We start from the raw sequence: 19,206 nt of genomic DNA on the forward strand, positions 1-19,206 counted from the left end.
CCCTAGCCTGGGAACCTCTATATGCCGCGGGAGCGGCCCAAGAAATAGCAACAGCAACAACAACAACAACGACAAAAGACAAAAAAAAAAAAAAAAAAAAAAAAAAATATCATGTCATCTATCAATGCCAGGAGACTTTCCTTGCTTTTTACTATATATGTATGTATGTATGTCTTTTTAGGGCCATGCCCGTGGCATATGGAGGTTCCCAGGCTAGACGTTGAATTGGAGCTATAGCTGCCAGCCTACCCCACAGTCACAGCAACGCCAGATCCCAGCTGTGTCTGTGACCTATACCACAGGTCATGGCAACTCCAGATCCTTAACCCACTGAGCGAGGCCAGGGATTGAACCTGCATCCTCATGGATGCTAGTTGGGTTCATTAACTGCTGAACCACAACAGGAACTCCTGTCCTTGCTTTAAAAAAAAAAAAAAAAAAAGGCAGATGAAAAAAATGTACAGTTTTTATTGATTACAATACCCACCCAGCAGGCATAATAGCCCAAGTTCTCTTTTATTGCCCCATGACCATCTCACCTACACTTTTGGGGCCACTTGAATAAAAAAAGGATAGTAAAACAGATGCCAGAAAGGCTCAGCTTCTTGTACTAAACTTCTCAGAAAGCGTAGATTATCTTAAATTGCTAGATGCCCTGACTTAACCAGCCTCTTAGGGAAGAAGTGCCTTTTATCAGTTCAGTAAATTGGTGTTTTGTGAGAACACAACAAAGGCTGTAGCGCATTTAATCCCTTTTGGTCCTTGCTTTCTCATCCATGACCAATCTCATCGATGAGAATGTCTGTCCTTGACTAAGACAGATCTAATACAGTTTGGGGGAGGGGTGAGTCTCCAGCATAAAGCAATCTATTCATTCATTTATTGAGTGTCTTCAAGGCCAGGCAGTATGCTAGAAACACAGTGATGAATGGTACACAGTCCCTGCTATCAAGGAACCCATGGTCTACTGGAAACTCAGATGAATAGACTGACTGTCACCACAGAGGGTGACCAGTGCTATAAAGGGGTAAACAGAGGTTTCTAAGGAAGCCACCTTGTTCAGCTTGGGGGGTAAGAAAACACCTTCCACAAAAGTAGGAATAAATCATGTCATGAAGTCTAGGTAAGGATTATTCAGGTGATGAGAGAGAAAAAGAAATTGTAAGAAGGAGAACATGTCTTGATGGAAGAAGGCTGGTGTCACTAAAGCAGAAGGACTCCAGGGGGCCCCTAGGAGGTGGTGCAGTGAAAGCTGTGCTGTCCAATATGGTAGCCAAGAGCCACATGTGGCTTATCAAAATTAACTTAAGAAGGAGTTCCTGTCTTGGCTCAGTGGAAACAAATCTGACTAGCATCCATGAAGACACAGGTTCAATCCCTGGCCTTGCTTAGTGGGTTAAGGATCTGGTGTTGCTGTGAACTGTGGTGTAGGTCACAGACATGACTTGGATCTCATGTTGCTGTGGCTGTGGTGTAGGTCAGTGGCTACAGCTCTTATTTCACCTCTAGCCTGGGAACCTCCATATGCCACGGGTGCAGCCCTAAAAAGACAAAAGACAAAAAAAAATTAATGTTAAATAAAAGTGAATAGAATTAGAAATACAGTCCCTCACTTGTGTTAGCCATACTTAAAGAGTTCAATAGCCAGTTGTGGCTACTGTGTTGGATGGTGCAGATATAGAATATTTCCATCATCACAGAATGTTCTGGATATTGCTTCACCAGAGGCATGCAGGGGCCAGTCAGTGATGAACTCTGCATGTTTAATGGCCTGCAGATATGTTTGGACCTTAGCCAGAGGACAATGAGATGCCACTAAAGTATTTTATACAGGGAAAGAGAACGATAAAATGCATGTATTAGAAAAGTCATTTTGCAGAACACAAAGTGGATTGGAGAGAGGCCATACTGGGAGTTAGACCAGTCAAGAGAGTATTTCATTCATCAGGGAAAGAGATGAGAGGGTCATAGAATAGGTAGCCCAGTAGAGAAGTGTATGGATTCAAGAAATATTAAGGAAAACAATCAACAGGACTTATGGTTTAGATGTGGAGGGTAAGGAAGGCAGAAGTTAAGTTTGAGCCCTGGCTTGGGTGGCCAGTTAATGTTGGTACCATTAACCTAGACAGGGAACAAGGGAGGGGAAGGAGTAGGTCTGAGGAGAGATGATAAACTCAAATTTGTCCTTGAATGTGAAGCCAACAGTGAGGCATCAAAATGAGCTTGCACAAGGCATTTGGATGGTCAGGTCTGAAGCTCAGGGGGCACATCTGGGCTAGGGGTAGCTATTATGAAGCCGTCACTACACAGATGATATTTAAAGCCATGGAAGCAAAGGAGATTTCCAGAGGAGAGAGTGTTGTGTGATGTGCAAACAAGGGCAAGGACTGAGCACTGACTGTGGTGAGACCAGCTTGGGAAGAGGAGTCCAGAAAAGCAGCCAGTAAGGCAGAAAGAGAACTGGGCGACCAGAATGGGCTCTAGGTGAAGAGGCTATTGCAGGAAAAAGGAGTGGTCATCATGTCAAATGCTACAGAGAGGATAGTAAAGTAAGGATTGAACAGTGTCAATACAGCTTTGCAGGAAAGACATCATTGCTGACTTTGGTGAATTCACTTCACAGAGGAATGATGGGGGCAGAAGATGCTTTTCTGTGGGTTGAAGAGTGAATGGAAGAGTTCTCATCATGGCACAGTGGAAACAAAGCTGACTAGGAACCATAAGGTTGCAGGTTCCATTCCTGGCCTTGCTCAGTTGTTTAAGGATCTGGTGTTGCTGTGAGCTGTGGTGTAGGTCACAGACATGGCTCGGATCTGGCATTGCTGTGGCTGTGGTGTAGGCTTGCAGCTATAATTATGATTGGACCTCTAGCCTGGGAACCTCCCTATGCCGTGGGTATGGCCCTAAAAGACAAAAAGACCAAAAAAAAAAAAAAAAAAAAAAAAAAAAAGACAGACAGCTGGAAAATCAAAAAATCGAAAATAAAAAACAGTGAATGGAACTGTTAGTGACAGCAAATGTGAACAAACTCTTTAAAAAACTTGGCTATGAAAGATTTAGTGATAGCTGGTAAGAGATATGCTCTCTAGAAGCATTGTACCATTTTCAAATGTCTGCCTCATGTTAGAGATATTTGTAACCTCTTTTATGATCAGTACTACTCTGAGCATGTTGAAAGTACGGATGGAGTCTTGTATATCTTCATATCTTCATTGTTCCTTGTGTAGGTCTTAGAAATAGAAGATGCTCTGTTGATATCTGTTTAATTACTTTCAAATTGAAGGCTCTTACTGCACTTAAACATATATAAAGTGTGTATCCTTTTCATGTATTTTCCTTTTACGCAATTTTCTCTGGATGAAAAGATCTCAGTTCCAGGTGAGAAAAAGATAATGACAAGCCCATGATTTAGTAGAATTTCCTATTTTCAGGAAACTTTGCAAACTAGGGGGGAAACCCCCCTTCCCACAAACAGAAGCAATAGAACAGGGATGAATATGTTTTAATAAAAAATTTATTATGATTTTTTTTACACCAGTTCCTCGATAAGCGTATAAATGTAAACTTTTATTGTTGGCATTATTTCACATATGACTTATCCAAATTCAGAGATAATACTGTCGTTTGAGTGTACAGGTAGTGAGAAAATGTTATTATATTCACAGAATATACATACACGTGCATTCAAAATGTGTCCCTCTTTAAGCCAGTGGTATGGACACGGTCCCATTGGCTCTGCTTCTGCTTCTCAGGTGTCCACTGGGATCAGTGATGTCATCCACATGCTCCTCACTCTTCTTTTCCTTCAGGCTGTTGATGAATCTCAGGGTAATTTCATCCCACTCCTCAGGCAACAGCATCAGCAGAAACCCAATGCAGATGATGATGGTAGCAGCCAGGCGGACAACGTTGAAAATCACCTCCTGCTTCAGGAGGTCTACAGCTGGGGAAAGAACATCAAGTCAGTCAATGATTGTTTCTAAGCTTCTCTGAAAACAAATGGCCCAAGTCAGGGCTACTTCTAGAGATTTCCAGAAGTCTCTCTTATTCTTTCAAGCTCATTTTTCCTTTTTCCATAGCATTATCGACACTGCTCTCTCCATTGTCTTTCTGTTCCTTCTATCTAAATCCTAGTTTCCCTCCGAGGCAAATGTCATTGATATAATAACATCTGCAGTGTTAGTTCTTAGTACTTTTCCCTCTGCATCCCTTTATGTATCTCCAGTTTCACTGGACCACTGAAGATATTTTTAAATGAGCCAAGCTTATTAATGACTAGGTCTTTGCACATGCTATTCTTAAGATATTTAATTGAGGTAAAACTCATGTAAGTTAAAATTAACCATTTTAAAGTAGTTTAGTAGCATTTTGTACATTCATAATGTTGTCCACTCACCATCTCCATCTGGTTCCAAAATGTTTTCATCATTCCAAAATAAAAAGCCTTTAACAGTTACTCCTCAGTCCCCTACCCCAACTCCAATACCCGGTAACCACAAATCTCCTGTGTGGTATGGACATGGTCCCATTGGGACCTCTTCTGGATATTTCATATAAATGGGAGCATACAATATGTGACCTTTTGTGTCTGGCTCCTTTCACTTTGCATAATGTTTTCGGGGTTCAACCATATTGTAGCATGTATTAGCACTTCATTCTTTTGTATGGCTGAATAATATCCCATTGTATCACAATTTGTTTATCAATTCATCTGTTGATGGACATCTGGGTGTTTCCATCTTCGGCTGCTGTGAATAGTGCTGCTATGAGCATTTATGTACAAGGATATCTTTGAGTTCCTGTTTTCAGATTTGAGGGGCATGTATCTAGTAGTGGAATCATCTACATGCTAGTATATACAGTAGTAATCAAATATCTGCTGTTCCATATGCATGGAATGCTCTTCCCTCCTTATATCCACTTTATCCAGCTAAACCCTGTGGTAGATCTTTCTCTTTAGGCTTCTGGCAGGAAGCCTCCTTAGATGCCACTCCTGTGTGCTCTCAGAGCATTTAGTACATGCCTCTATCAAAGCTATTCTCTCTACATTGCAATTACTCAATTCCTTTTGTCTCCCTTCTATACTACATGGTTCTGAGGGCAGGTACCATGTCTTATTCAGGATCTGTCACCAGTATTAGCACACTTCTTGGCATATACCAAGGGCTCAGAAATTATTTATTGAATGAATAAATCCATAGATGGATGAATGGAATCCCCTGATATGGCCACTCCTTCCTGACACTTTCCTTTAAATATCGTACAGTTCTTGGAGCCTATTACACAATTTGGCATTTAATGATAGATTGCATTGTAGGGTTCTAAGTAATTTCATGTATGTTGGCTTTGTTTTCCATTTTCAGTGTAACTTTCTTATGGGAACAATATCTTTTTGTTTTCAGTCTCTTCTGTAGAAGTTCTGATCACACAGTAAGCCCTCAATAAACATTTGCTGGAGTTCTCATTGTGGCTCAGTGGTAACAAACCCAACCAGTACCCATGAGGAAGTGGACTTGATCCCTGGCTTCACTTGGTGGGTTAAGGATCCTGCATTCCCCTGAGCTGTGGTGTAGGTCACAGACACAGCTCCGATGTGGCATTGCCATGGTTGTGGTGTAGGCCGGCAGCTGCATCTCTGATTGGACCCCTAGCCTGAGAACCTCCACATGCTGTGGGTGTGGCCCTAAAAAAAATTGTTAATTTTTCTGGCTACCTAAGACTTGGAAATACAGAATTTTAAAGTTAGACAGGATAGTCATTCAGAAAACACACTTGTTAATGGTTCCACTGTCAGTTTTCACCAGAAATATTTTCCTGGAAAAATAGCTTCTCCTTTTATCCCCAAAGGGGGTCAAGTGTCTTTTTCCTCTATCTGTTCCAGAGGGCCATCTGCTGTGCCCCCCGGGAGAAGCTTTCTTGGCTCCCCAGGGGTTGTCTGATGGGGAGCCGACACCCTGTACATTCCCTATACTTTCATTAGTGATGTTGGCTTGAGAGTCCTGTGCTGGGATGCCTTTTGTTTGCATAGGACTTCCTCTAAAAATACCACAAAATTAGGTTGTCAGGGAGATTACATGAAACCCAAATGCTACATGTGGTATTTAATTCTAAAAGCACGACTGAGTAAAAACAGTGTTTGTAGCTACAAATTTTAAATCTGCTGCATAGTTATTCTGTTGTCTGCCACCTTTGTGATATTTAGAAACATCTTCCCAGGCAAGGGACATAATTTACAAGTGGTTGAAGAAACAAGTTAGGGTGTAAAAGAAACACAAGCAAGAGACTGCGCACAGGTCAAATCCTACCCGTACCTGCATTGCCAGGAACACTGAGCACTGTCCCGATGGAGATGAGGATTGGGTATGTCAGCACCACACCGACGTTCACCAGGATGTTGAAGGCTATAAAATAAAGGAGGATATATGGGGTGAAGGGGAATTGATAGGCTGGGCTCTGTCCTTCTCAATGTCAAAGAATCTGTGTCTTTGCTAAAAACATGCCTTCTAAACGCTCTGCACCATTGGTCAACTAAGCATCTCGTCTTGGTGATGGATTTGTGTTTATCTCACCTGAAACAGTCACATTCTTTTTTCCTCCTCTGCCACCCTGGCTGCCTGATCTCTTACCAGTTGGCTGGCAGAGGGAGTGGGGAGCCATGCAAAGAGGTGAAAGAGTTCACTACACTGCTTGTTAGCACTATAAAGGTGAGCTGGACCAGAGGTTGAAAGCTGGTGACTGACTGGGGCTTTCTTCCTGTTACTTGACTATATCATGCCATATTCCTGGGTAACCAAAATGCCCTGGTGTTACTGCCTAACACATGATCTGTCCCAAGATGGCCTGTGCTGCTTTATTCTCTCTGTCTTGGGGTGAGCATCACATGAGCAAAGAACAATGCATTCAATGTTAAGACATCCAACCCCAGGGACCTTTTCCACTTCCTGATTTGTGCACAGATAACCCCAGGGCACGTCCACAGAACCACCTGAGGGTATAACTTCATACTCTTGAATTCATATCCTTGGACATTTTTAGCTAAATATAAAGTTAAAATAATCATCTATGCAAAAATGATCAAAAATACTTGTTTTCAAAAAGAAAAACAATGATAAATGACATAGGATTGTTTGAATAGATTTAAAGTCCACATTTGTTTGAGGGCTTAGAGAAATGAGTATGAATTACGAAAAGGCCTCAGTTCAGAAGGGATCTTCATGTAAATGACTCAATATGTTGCCCACCCATATCTCTGTAGAACCAAAGATGGTTCTAGAACCATTCCAGTTAGGACAATGTTTATTCTTCTGTTACCTTTAATTCAGCTCACTAACTTAGCTATCTGGGGTCAAACATGCTTGCTAGTTAGAGACAAGGAGTTGGACTTCTCAAGACTTGGGCTTTTTTATAATTTCCACACAATGGTGGTGGCAGTCAGGACAGAGGGCCTTCCTCAGTTAATGACTCCTCCTCCTCCATGACAGAGTTGCAAGGGGAATGAATATTCCAGCATCTCAGCTCCCTCCTGAGACTCAGAGGGTCAAATAAGGCACATGCTAACAAACCCAGAATGTGTTAAACACAACATAGACTCTGCTAAACACTGCAACTATCATTTTATTGGCTGAACTGGCTCTTTTAGCAGATTGAAAGGCAGTATTGGTCTTTGGTTGAGAACAGAGCTTTTCTCATGCAGCAAGACCCAGGTGGCTTCACTGAAATGTATTGTCCATTTATCCTTAGTTCTTTTTTTGTTGTTGTTTTCTTTTCTCAGGGCCTCACCTGCGGCATATAGAGGTTCCAAGGCTAGGGGTCCAATCGGAGCTGTTGCTGCCAGCCTAAGCCACAGCCATAGCAACGCCGGATCCTTAACCCACTGAGTGAGGCCAGGGATAGAACCTATAACCTCATGGTTCCTAGTCGGATTCATTTCCACTGTACCACGATGGGGACTCCCCCCTTAGTTCTTTAGGTAGAATTTATAAGCTCTTTTGACAACCTGAGGACAAGCACATATAAGCCAGCATGTTCTCTGTAGCATGGGCCCCTGCCGGAGTGTAAGTGAGCCTCATCCATGTCAGAGGAAGGGCTGACACCAACTTGCATATGGGCTAGGGCACTCTCTGGAAGATGGGCCAACCTGAGGGCGGGAGGCAGAACCTAAGCAAAGTAGAGCTGTAGTTCCAGGTGGTGGAGGCAGGTCAGAGTATAGCCTGCTGTGTACTCTGAGAATCTGTCTCCCAGCCCCACCCTGACTAGATCATATCTGACTCCCTCTGGAGAGGAGAAGGTGGAAATAAAAACTTAAGAGCAGAAGTGCTGAAGATTGTAAGACCCTGGGGTGCGTAACCAACAGCAGAGAGGCCGTCTACTCATTTTGTCACAGAGCAACCTTGGCAGAGAGGACTCAGGGCACCAGGGGTGGGCCTGGGGGGTGGGGAGCTCTCAGCCGGGTGGGGGTGGAGTATGGGACCAGGCTGCCTGGTGGAGAACTACAAGGCCCTCTAGCATGGGTGACGCCCGGTCCCAACAGAAATGCTTAGGAGCACATGTTAGACGTGCCAAGGGATAGATGTTGATGGAGGGCTATTTGGCAGCAAGCTGGAGGTCACAGGTGCATGGCTGGGGCCAAGAGTCAGTGAAAATTTTGGTTATGATTATTCCCACATAGATTGTTTGGAATCAGAAATGATCTAGGCACTTTAAATTAGGGGGGTTTGGTCTTATGGAAAGACTGCTATTGATTTCTACTCAAGTTAGCATGGGTTATGACAGGTTGTAACTGCACTTTTTTTGGCCTTCAAAAGTGGAATTCAAAGGGAGTTTCCATTGTGGCTCAGTGGAAACAAGCCCAACTAGTATCCATGAGAAGACAGGTTCAATCCCTGACCCTGCTCAGTGGGCTGAGGATCCAGTGTTGCCGTGAGCTGTGATGTAGCTCACAGATGTGGCTTAGATCCTGAGTTGCTGTGACATAGGCTGGCAGCTGCAGCTCTGATTTGACTCCTAGCCTGGGAACTTCCATATGCCAAAGGTATGGCCCTAAAAAGCAAAACAAAAAACAACAAAATAAGACCATCCAAAAATGGAATGAGCATTTCCTGTCTTGTTTAAGAGTTTCCCTTAGGGATGAGGGCCAGAGTAGAAAAAGATGACCCACTGTGTTTGTGGGAATGAAAATAAGGGCATTTTTTCCCTCCTAGGGATCATAATGCTGCTTCAGATTGTATTTCAGATTATGTCACCTTGATAAAGAAGGTCAGCCGAGGGCTGGCAGATGTCCTGCAGGCTTAGTGTGGCAGGTGAATGCGGAGCAGGTGGAGGGTGTTGTCCTCAGGTGGAATGAGGAAAGGAGTAGAATGAAAATGGCTTGATTCTGAGTCAAGAGACACTGAATCCTTTGGGTATTTGTTGTTTGACTGCTTGGCGAGAAAGGAGCAGGCTTGTTATTTTGAAGTTCCTCTCACATCAAGTGATAGTGCAGCTTGAGAATGGGAGCCCCTTGGCTGCTCAGGTGAAGCAGACAGCCTCAGAGTTATAGGGATTTTGGAGAGAGAACATGAAAAACTCTCAAGGTGACTTTTTTTCTTGGTCATCCACTAGACACAGCCTGCTTAGCAAGGCCACTCATCCTGTTCTGTCTTCTTCTCTTTCTTGGTGAGAGCTTCAGATCTCAAATTCATTCTCCAGACACAGCCAGAGTAGACTATTTAGAATGCAGATATGATCCTGTCACCTCCCTGGTTAAAGATCATTGAATGGTTTTTTTTTCTTTTTTTGAGGAAAATCTGATCATTACCTTGTAATGAGCTATGAGTGATTCTTTGGCATTCTCTTCCTGGCTTCATACAGAAGCCAGTACATTTGCTTGACATTTGACTTCATAGCGATGTCCAGAGACAGAAGCTCTTAAATTGAGCAACAGCTATTAATCACAGGGGCCTCAGAATCCTACACAAAACAGGTGGTTGCTAAATGCCAAAGGAACAATATAGGGAGTCACCGAAGATTACACTGAGGGGGATTTTATATCCAACTCCCTCAATGTGGCTTTCCAGGCCCTTCACGACCTGCCTGCCTCCTGAATGTCATCTCCTTCCTTCTCTTTTCCTCTTGCACTTGGTGCTCCTGCCATTTTGATCCATTTGAGTTCTTTGACTGACCTGTCCACTCTCTCCCTCTGCCCAACACACTGTGCCATGCATGGAACACAGTGACATCATCTGGCACATCATGGAAAATGGACAAGGCTGCTTGAGGACCAGTGGTGATCAGAGTCACCTAGACCTCCACCTTGCCCTTTAACCCATGGAAGATTAACCCATACTAGTTGGACAGTTCTGATCTAATCAAGCACTAGCCTTCAATGAACGTTTCAACCATTAACCAACCTTACGTAAGCCTGGGAAAAAGAGGACAGGGGTGCCCAAGGGAATAATCCTCCTGTGACATTTTAACTATCCAAGCAGAGAAGACGTGACTCAGGGGATGGAAGGCAAAACCTGGGGCCACTTACCCAGCCACAGCCCTGCCATCCCGCAGAGACAGCCCCACGGCAGAGCAGCAAATGAGGACCAATGCTCCACCTTGGTGAAATACAGGATGACTGGGGTGAAGGAGATGAAGATTAAATTGAAGAAGCCCAATGTGGAGACGAAGTGTGCTGCTTCACCAAAGTTCGCACTTCCCAGGAACATCTTAAACAAAACCTAGAGTGGGAAAGAAACTCTTTAGCCACACAGAGATATTGTTGGATCAGAAAGGCAAGTTCTACATCATGAATTAAATGGCCCAGAGTTTATGCTCTATATCTTCTTATCCCACCATTTCCATGGTACTAAATGCTGGGATAAGGATGGCAAATGCCCTATTGGCCTGCCTATGAAATAGCAAATGCCGTAAGACGAAGACCACGTTGGTCCACAGGGATCCTGAACACTGTGCTCAGTACCACCATCAGTTAGGGGTATAGGATGGATGATGAGTAAGACTGCAGACAAGCCCAGGCACCTCGAGCACTGAGATGCCATCAGTTCTCCCTTTCAAGCATGGGATTTATTTTACCCTTATTTTGACAGGTACTGAAAACTAAATTGGACAGAGAGAGCCTGTCATTATGTTCTTGGGAGAAAATAATAATGATGCCTTGGATTTATAAGCACTTTTCTCTCCAAGCTGAAGATAGTTTCACGAATATTGTATTTATCCTCCAGAATAAATTTGTTTTTGTCTCCCGGATTATAAATCTGTGTACAGAGAAAGATGACAAGGAAATGTAAACGGCTAACCTAAAATCACACATCAGGCTGGGGAGGAGCCAGGTCTCTAGTTCACATTTCTTGGCTTTTTAACCCCTTTGCTTCCTTTATTAATCCTCGAAAAATGTAGCACAGAGTAGATCTTTTCTGTGGTACACATCCGATTTCATGTGTGTCAGCAAATATTACCATTCCCAGAATGAATACATCTGTAACGTGGTCAGAAGAATTCACTCTATAAAAGAGCCATCTAGGCATGAGCAATTCCAGATATTGCTTTGAGTTTCAACTAAGTGTATTATTTTTTTCTCTTGAGAGACTTAATCAAGAGAACTTGAGCATGTGCAGGTCCTTCATCACATCAGACATCTCAGTGGAGTGTCAGGGGCAAGTTAGACACTAACGGTGATTGAATGAACACTTGTCAAGCTTGTCACAGAATCAATGGGCCAGCAAATGTCAATATGGAAATAGATACAATGTCCCCTGAGTCTCAGAGGTGGTGAATCATCAGAACAGGCATCCAGGAGGGCTGCAAAGGGAATTTTCTGCCTTTCAGAGAGGATTTTCATTGAAACACCAAGAGAGGTGAAAGTGGAGCAGTCTGTTAGCTACATCCAGAAAGTTGGCTCTGAAAAGCAGAGCTTTGGTGAATAACCCTTTAGATCTTCTCTCTTGGTCCTCGCTTCTGAAGTCAGGGGTAATGACTCTGAATAGAGCTTTCACTGATGACAGGCAGCTCTGGTAGAGAAAGAGCTGTAAGTACACAGTACATACCCAGAGTATCCATCACAGAGGAAAAGAGCCTCTCCATTTAGCAAATGACATGGCAGGGGGCTAATACGAAGCAAACAGGAAGCTATTTTTCTCACCTTATAGTAGTTGAAATAATGACCCTAGGTAGTTAAACTAACAAAACATGGAAGAAAAGCCTTTCTCAGCCCAGCTATAATGAGTTGATGATTTGGGACAGGTTGGGGAGTACGGAGCATAGCCTTTGGATCAAGTTTAAATCTTGGCTCTATCACTTCCTGGCTATATGCTCTTGGGCAAATTACTAAATCTTTCAAAGTCTCAGTGTCCTGGCGTGGAACGTGGGGATAAGTTCTTATGCCTCATAAAGGTGCGTGAACACAGGTGAAAATTTCCAGCAATTTCCTAGCCTGTAGCAAGTACTCAATAATTGATACTTATTATTATTTAAAACATCTTTTAAAAAATTTCTAGCCAAGATTTTCTTTGTCCTTTCTTCCTTCATAACATAAAAATCTAAGCTACAAATGACAGTTGGCTACACAAGAAGGCGCACAAAATACCTTATACAGTGCAGATGTAGAGGCTGAGCCCACTGCAAATGCCACTCCTATGATGGAATCAGCGTGGAAATTATCTGCATATGCCATCATGACAATGCCAGTGATCGCCATTATTGCGGCAACTATCTGTCAAGTAGAATGACAAGAAAAAAATTGTTTTTTAATCGATGCCTCCATACCCCAGAGCAAGAAGTTGAAGACTGCATGGGAGTTGCTAGTTGCTTCCTCAATCCAATTACCTCTTGTACATCATTGTTTAAATAAAGGAAGGGTCCATCTAAGAGAAATCTCTATGCTCATGAGACATCCAGGCAGAGAACAGAAAAGCTGCTCACATCCTAGATACAGGCTAGTAATTTTAGTTTAACTTTTTTAGCTCAACTTCCTAGAGATGAATGTCCATGTCGGCAAAATCAATTTAATAGGAAGTCACTTCTTAGCATTTTCACCTGTACTGTGTTCTTTTTCTTCAAACATTTTTGGCATACATTTTAATCAGCTCCTTGGGTCAGTGCAAGTGTTTGCAGATCTCCACATAACCAGAACTTGATTAGGGAGACATAATATTGATGCAGCTAAGAGGCAAATTTAAGGCCAAAGTAGAAAAAGGAAAAGAGAATAATCTTTCAGGATGATTTATGAGAAGCAAGCTGAGTTTGCAGTGTCACCGGAGGCTAGTTCTTCCTTTTGTCTCCATGCAAATTAAAACACAAAGATGATTTTATCCAATTATGCTAGAGCATTCACTGCATAAAGTGAAATATTAATAACTTGATTGAAATCATAATGGTTTACTGTAAATTAATATGATCCTTGGTATATTCAAAATAGGAGTCCACTTCAGTGAAAAGCTAGTTTGCATCTGTTTCTTTATCTTGAACTGGATCTCCTGGAAAACTTTTTTTTTCTTTTTGTCTTTTAAGGGCCATGCCTGAGGCATATGGAAGTTCCCAGGCTAGGGGTCGAATTGGCCTACACCACAGCCACAGCAATACCAGATCCAAGCTGTGTCTGCGACCTATGCCATAGCCCACAGCAATGCTGGATCCTTAACCCACTGAGCAAGGCCAGGGATTGTACCTGTGTCCTCATAGATACTAGCTGGGTTCGTTACTGCTGAGCTACAATGGGAACTCCAGGAAAACACTTTAAAGCTATAGTAAACAGTAAAATTAACAACCCTGGAGTACGGAACACTCTGTCATTGCCTCGTGAAATAGTCTCACTGACTTTAAAATCACAATGTGACTTTGTGAGAAATTTAAATACACATGGTGATTAACTTCATTAAATTTCAGTTCTGAGTATTCCCAAGTAAATCAGTTCCTCTGTAAATCGCTTTCTTACATATGTGATGTTGTGGGGGCCGGGGGGGGAACCTTTTCAAACATTACGAGTGAATTATTCATTACCACCCAATGTAGATCTTTAACATGTAACTGTAGATGTGCTGCAGGCCAGTGCAAAGTGTGATAACGATGACACATCTCATTTCGATGCTCTTAAAGCATTTCTTTTGTTAATGGCCACCAGAAGCCATGCACACTTAGTTTCAGATCCAGCTCCACACTAAAGCGTCTTTTATGAAAAACAGCAGGAGTACTTGAGAACAGACGCTGACTTGTCAGCAGTGAAAAACTGTCTTCATAAAGCGTTATACGGGAGGCTGCTTGATGGGAGGCACTGCTCGTGCTGAGTGTGTATCACAGTCTCTAAAGCTTCCAGGCGTGTATCCCAGTTAGACTGTGCCTCAAACTATAGGGAATAAGATTTAATACATACACCATGAGGTGTCAAGGAAATCTTCCAAACAGGAAGTAATAGACTCATAAATAAACATGGCGAAGGGGTTATCTAGAGCTGGAAATTCTGTGAGGGTTATCATTTTCTTTGATGTGGGGATTTATGGCTCCGCCAAGGATATGCAGCATTTCTTTGGGTGCTTGGATGTCCGAGGAATAAAAGTTACATTAGATACCGCCAGTTTTTAGTTTGTTCTTGTGTTTAATTAATGTTCACAGGTGAAAGTATTTCCCTCAAAATACTGAAACTTGTAGGAGAGTAAATTTGAAGTCATATTTGTTTTCTTTTTACCAAGCATCAATTGTTTTCTTGGTCAGATAAGCAGTTGGTTTCTTCAAGACAGGGATAATAGAACCCTGGGTTAATCCTAATGAACTTTAATATGATGTGCTATTTCATATTTAAAATTATTAAAATTATTCTATAATATACAATATTTGGGAAATTGTATATAATCCTTGGCTTAGGGAATTCTGAAAACAAATAGTTTCTACCAAAAAAGATCAAAACCCCAAAACACTGGAAAGTGTTGAACATTTATCATTATGCCCAGAATATGACTCTGGTTGGGAACTCTTCCTTTCCTGAGTCAGCCACTAGTAAAAATACACATATGTACTATATTTCTTCTTTTTTTTCTTTGATCTTTTTGTCTTTTTGTCTTTTTAGGGCTGTACCGGTGGCATATGGAGGTTCCCAGGCTAGGGGTCTAACCGGAGCTATAGCCACCGGCCTACGCCAGAGCCACAGCAACGCAGGATCCGAGCCGCGTCTGCAACCTACACCACAGCTCACAGCAACACCGGATCCTTAACCCACTGAGCAAGGGCAGGGACCGAACCTGCAACCTCATGGTTCCTAGTCGGATTTGTTAACCACTGCGCCACGACGGGAACTCCCACAACGGGAACCCTTGTACTATTTTTCTATCCTAAGTTTCCTCAAGCTAGGGATTGGATGTGGACAAAGATTACATAATTTTATAGCAATTCAAAATTATAACCATGATGAGCCTCTTAAAGATCTCCATTACGTTGTTATATTCAAGGGCTTGCAAAAATATTAGCCTGGACCACTTTTATTGACATATCAATTACACCAGTGTCTCATCGAATTGCATTCATGGAGAGAAGCATTTTTCACTTCAGGGGGCCAGACAATGCTGTTAAGTTCTAAAAGCATGAAAATCTGAATATTCGCAACGTTAGAAAAACTCCTCTCTGTGGGCTGAACCGTTATTTGCCGGTTAATAATTTATAGGTTATTTAGGTTTCCTGGTGGGGGGAAAGATAAGTTAAATTATTTTCCATATTTCTATTTAAATTTCACAACTATCTGATAGAACAAGTCCTCTACTGCTGCCATATTTAAATTTTTTTTTTTTTTTTGGTATGTTTCTTATCTACACAATTGGAACTAAGGGAAGGGAGGTCAGCTAATCTTGAAAATGCAGGGCAATGCTGGATGGAAGTCCATTAGAGTGGTTGTTCAGGTGATCCCAGAGTGGCTCTGCCTGGCATCACTGGTTAACCACAGAGTAAATACTCTTGAGATTTCCAGAAAACAAGTAAACCTAGCACAGGCCCGAATCACATGCATTTTCTGAAATAATCAATCATGAAGGAAGGATTAATAGTCTCTCTTCTCAACAGAAAAACACAGAACGATTCTTCTTGGGCTCAGGACCCCAGAAATGTGATGGTATGGAGCCAGGGCTTTAATACTGTGTCAGAAGGGCTCACATGTGCATCTCCATGTGCTGACAACCTCAAACATGCTTCTGAGCATGCTGGCATCCCTATTAGGGACTTTTGTGCTGAATAGGTGCCAGGCATGGTGCCACCTGTGTGGCTTCAGAAAAACATGGTTCTCCTCACAACCAATTCCAATTCCAACTCCATAACCAACCAGAGGTCTACATAAGGTGGAAACCCACCACTACCGTTACTTGAATCGGATGTCGGTGGGAATGTTAGTAACCGCAGTGAGCATAAACCTGCCAATGCTTTATTGTTACCTTTCTAAATGTCTGGGTCCTCTTACAGCACAGTGCAGCCCCCCTGGGGTGAGCACCCCGAGGAAGAGGATTGATTTAGCTCATTATCCTTGCATGCCACTTGAGTGACCTCACTGCCTGAGCCCACTCCCCTTCTTCTGCAGGCTCAGCCCCCTCTGAGAGCCTCCACCTCCACTGTCAGGACCATGAGGCTGTTTGAGCCTATTCTTAAAACAGAGTTTTCACAGTGAACATTTGGTCATTTGGTGATCTCACTGAGTTACATCCCACCCATAGAGAGTTCAATGAGATCTGAAAGCTAGGTTTCTTTGCCCTCTCAAAGAATTGGTTTGTACAGATAAAGGCTTGAGAAACATCTGGCTTGTGGCTGTTTTTGTTTTATCATTTTTTTTTTCCTCTTTTGACTCAGGGCTTCAAAACCCACAAGGTTCCAGCCCTTCTCTGAATCTCCAGGAGGGTTTACAAGCCTCGTCCCATTTCATTGTGTTTCCCATTTACAAATGATTTCCAGGACTATTATTCACACAACCATATTGGCACTTCTAGGGTTCAGGGTGTTGAGATGAACCTTTGATTGCTCCTCTAATTGTATCCCCAATTGCTTTCCTTAATTTGCCTTGTGGGTGGGGCATGGAGGAGCTTCCTCTGCTCACAGTAGACCTTGAATCTCAATTCTGCCTCTGTTCTGAAAGGTTCTGAAAGGGTCTCAAAACCACACTGCCAGCAGGGGCTGTACCCAAGTTCAAGACTCAAGGTCAGCAGCTGAAGGTGGGATATGCATTAAGAGCTTGGCCAATGAGACCTGCACTGATGACACTCCTGGTTCCCTCTGAGTGTATTTAGACACCAGAGTCCATTTTCAAGGAGCCATGGCTACATAGAATCCTTAAACTTGCCCATGTGGTACATGTAAGTTTCCAGAAAAAAGAGCCATCTGTATTATTCAGAGCCAGTGGAAGTGGACAAGAGTTGAAGTGTAAGAAATGAAAGAGGTGTGCAATCCACAGCTGTGCAGATACTTTGTGTTTTGGGGGGAGAGGGGGCGAGTCCCTGGGGCAGGTCTGAGTCTCAAACTAAGATTCCCATCCTCCCCCCCCTGCCCCCAACATCTGTTTTTATATAAATAAAATCCACTTGAAAATGATCCCAAAGGGAGACCAGGATGAAAAAAAGAAGAAATCACAGAAGGAAAGACTCAAGAGTGTGTGTGGAGGGTAGATATACATTTTGCTTGCACCCTGTTGAAGGGGTTATGGATTCCTTATGGTATAAAATTGGAGAGGCTTTCCTACTCAGCTCTCCCCTCCCCATATTCAGGAATCAATCTGCTGCCCAGAGGGGGATGAAAGAGGCTTCTTCCCACCACCCATGTTCTGCTGCCTCCTCCAGAAAGCAGGAAGGTTCTGGACAGAGTCTTTTGCAAGGCACAGGAATGAATTCTTACTGCATTAATGTCAACCACAGGCAAGAGGGAAAGAAAAGATTGCTGTGACTCTTAGCCAGATATATGCTATTGACACAAATCAGTAGCAACTCAGCTCCAGGATCTTGATTTCAAATGCCCTGGAGCCCAATTTGAATTCAGAGGGAGCAGTTTAAGCAACAAAAGATTCCCTTTAACTGACGTATCCCAGTCATTTCTTGGCAGTTGGAGGAAACTCTCTAACAGAGCCGTAGCTGGGAAAGCTGAGCACAGAGGGACGTAATTATACCTGGAAAATGGGTGGGTGCCTAGCTGAGGGGACACCAATTCACTTCCTAAGCCTGCTAAGAAAGCTGGGGTCTTCTGAACCATTCACTGCTCACCAGTTTTCTTCATGTGTTCAAGGAAATTTAAAAATGAAAAAAAATTCAATTAAAATTATAAAAAATAAGGGAGGGACAAGATCTGAAAGGAAGTGTTTTAATTTTTCAGTCTGACATTTACTTCTCATTGGAGTGAAATAGACACCAGCAACAGAGAAGAAAACCTGCAGTAGTGGCTCATTTTTTTTTTTTTTTGAGGAGAATCTTTTTTAAGGCAATTTCTTTGGTTCTGATGTATTTAAGAACTCTAGCGAACAAGACGGGATCATGGATGTGGGAAAACACCCATCTTCAAAGCTGCAATAGCAGGATTCTCACTTAGCAACATTCAATTAAAAAAAATCTTTTAAACCAGTTTATTAATTCCCATGTGATGATCATATATTGGCTATAAACAACTACTCATGCAAGAGTTTTTTTTAACATACCAAAGTTTTATGGCAAATTGATTGAAAGGGGAATTCCTGCTGTGGTGCAGTGGGTTAAGAATCCAACTGTAGTAGCTTGGGTTGTTGTAAAGGTGCAGGTTCAATCCTCAGCCAAGTGCAATGGATTAAAGGAATTGGTATAGGTCACAGTTGTGGCTTGGATTCATTCCCTGGCCCGGGAACTTCCAATATGCCATGGGTGTGACCATAAAAATTAAAAAAAAAAATTGGTTGAAAGGGTTTCATAAAAGAAAACTAAAGGTATAACAGATTATCTTTCCATTTGTAATCCAATCAGTATTCCAAGGTAACTAAATATTAATAAGTTATTCAGAATATATAGTTTTTTGGTGAACATTGCTAATTCTGGCAAATTGGTGCTCTAGATAAACCTGTATTTACTGATATTATAATTTAAAGCACCCTTCATTCTGTTCATGGTGTTATTTTGACATGAAAAATATAAGTAGAGGAGGTCATATATTTCATTTTAAGAATGATCATTCTTAGGATCACACAAATGAGAAATGTAATTCAAAAACCATCTTTTTCTAAGTGACTGAAGACTTAGAATGAGTCCG

General features: G+C 42.3%; 1 protein-coding gene and 1 long non-coding RNA gene across 2 annotated transcripts in view; one reads left to right on the top strand and one right to left on the bottom strand.

The window, feature by feature from the left end:
* The window catches only part of LOC110262255, a 144,503-nt gene that overhangs the window by 116,567 nt on the left and 8,730 nt on the right, over positions 1–19,206 (top strand). The window lies entirely within an intron of this gene.
* Positions 2,944–19,206, bottom strand: part of SLC35F4 (solute carrier family 35 member F4) — a 264,496-nt gene continuing 248,233 nt past the window's right edge. Inside the window, exons 5-8 of the mRNA XM_003121828.6 lie at positions 12,572–12,697; positions 10,514–10,706; positions 6,312–6,401; positions 2,944–3,943 (exon numbers count right to left, since the gene is read on the bottom strand). Of these exons, the coding sequence (XP_003121876.5) occupies positions 3,702–3,943; positions 6,312–6,401; positions 10,514–10,706; positions 12,572–12,697 (651 nt within the window). The 3' untranslated portion in view covers positions 2,944–3,701. The remainder of the gene's footprint in view (positions 3,944–6,311; positions 6,402–10,513; positions 10,707–12,571; positions 12,698–19,206) is intronic.

Source organism: Sus scrofa, chromosome 1 (assembly GCF_000003025.6).
Source record: "Sus scrofa isolate TJ Tabasco breed Duroc chromosome 1, Sscrofa11.1, whole genome shotgun sequence".
Taxonomy (NCBI): domain Eukaryota; kingdom Metazoa; phylum Chordata; class Mammalia; order Artiodactyla; family Suidae; genus Sus; species Sus scrofa.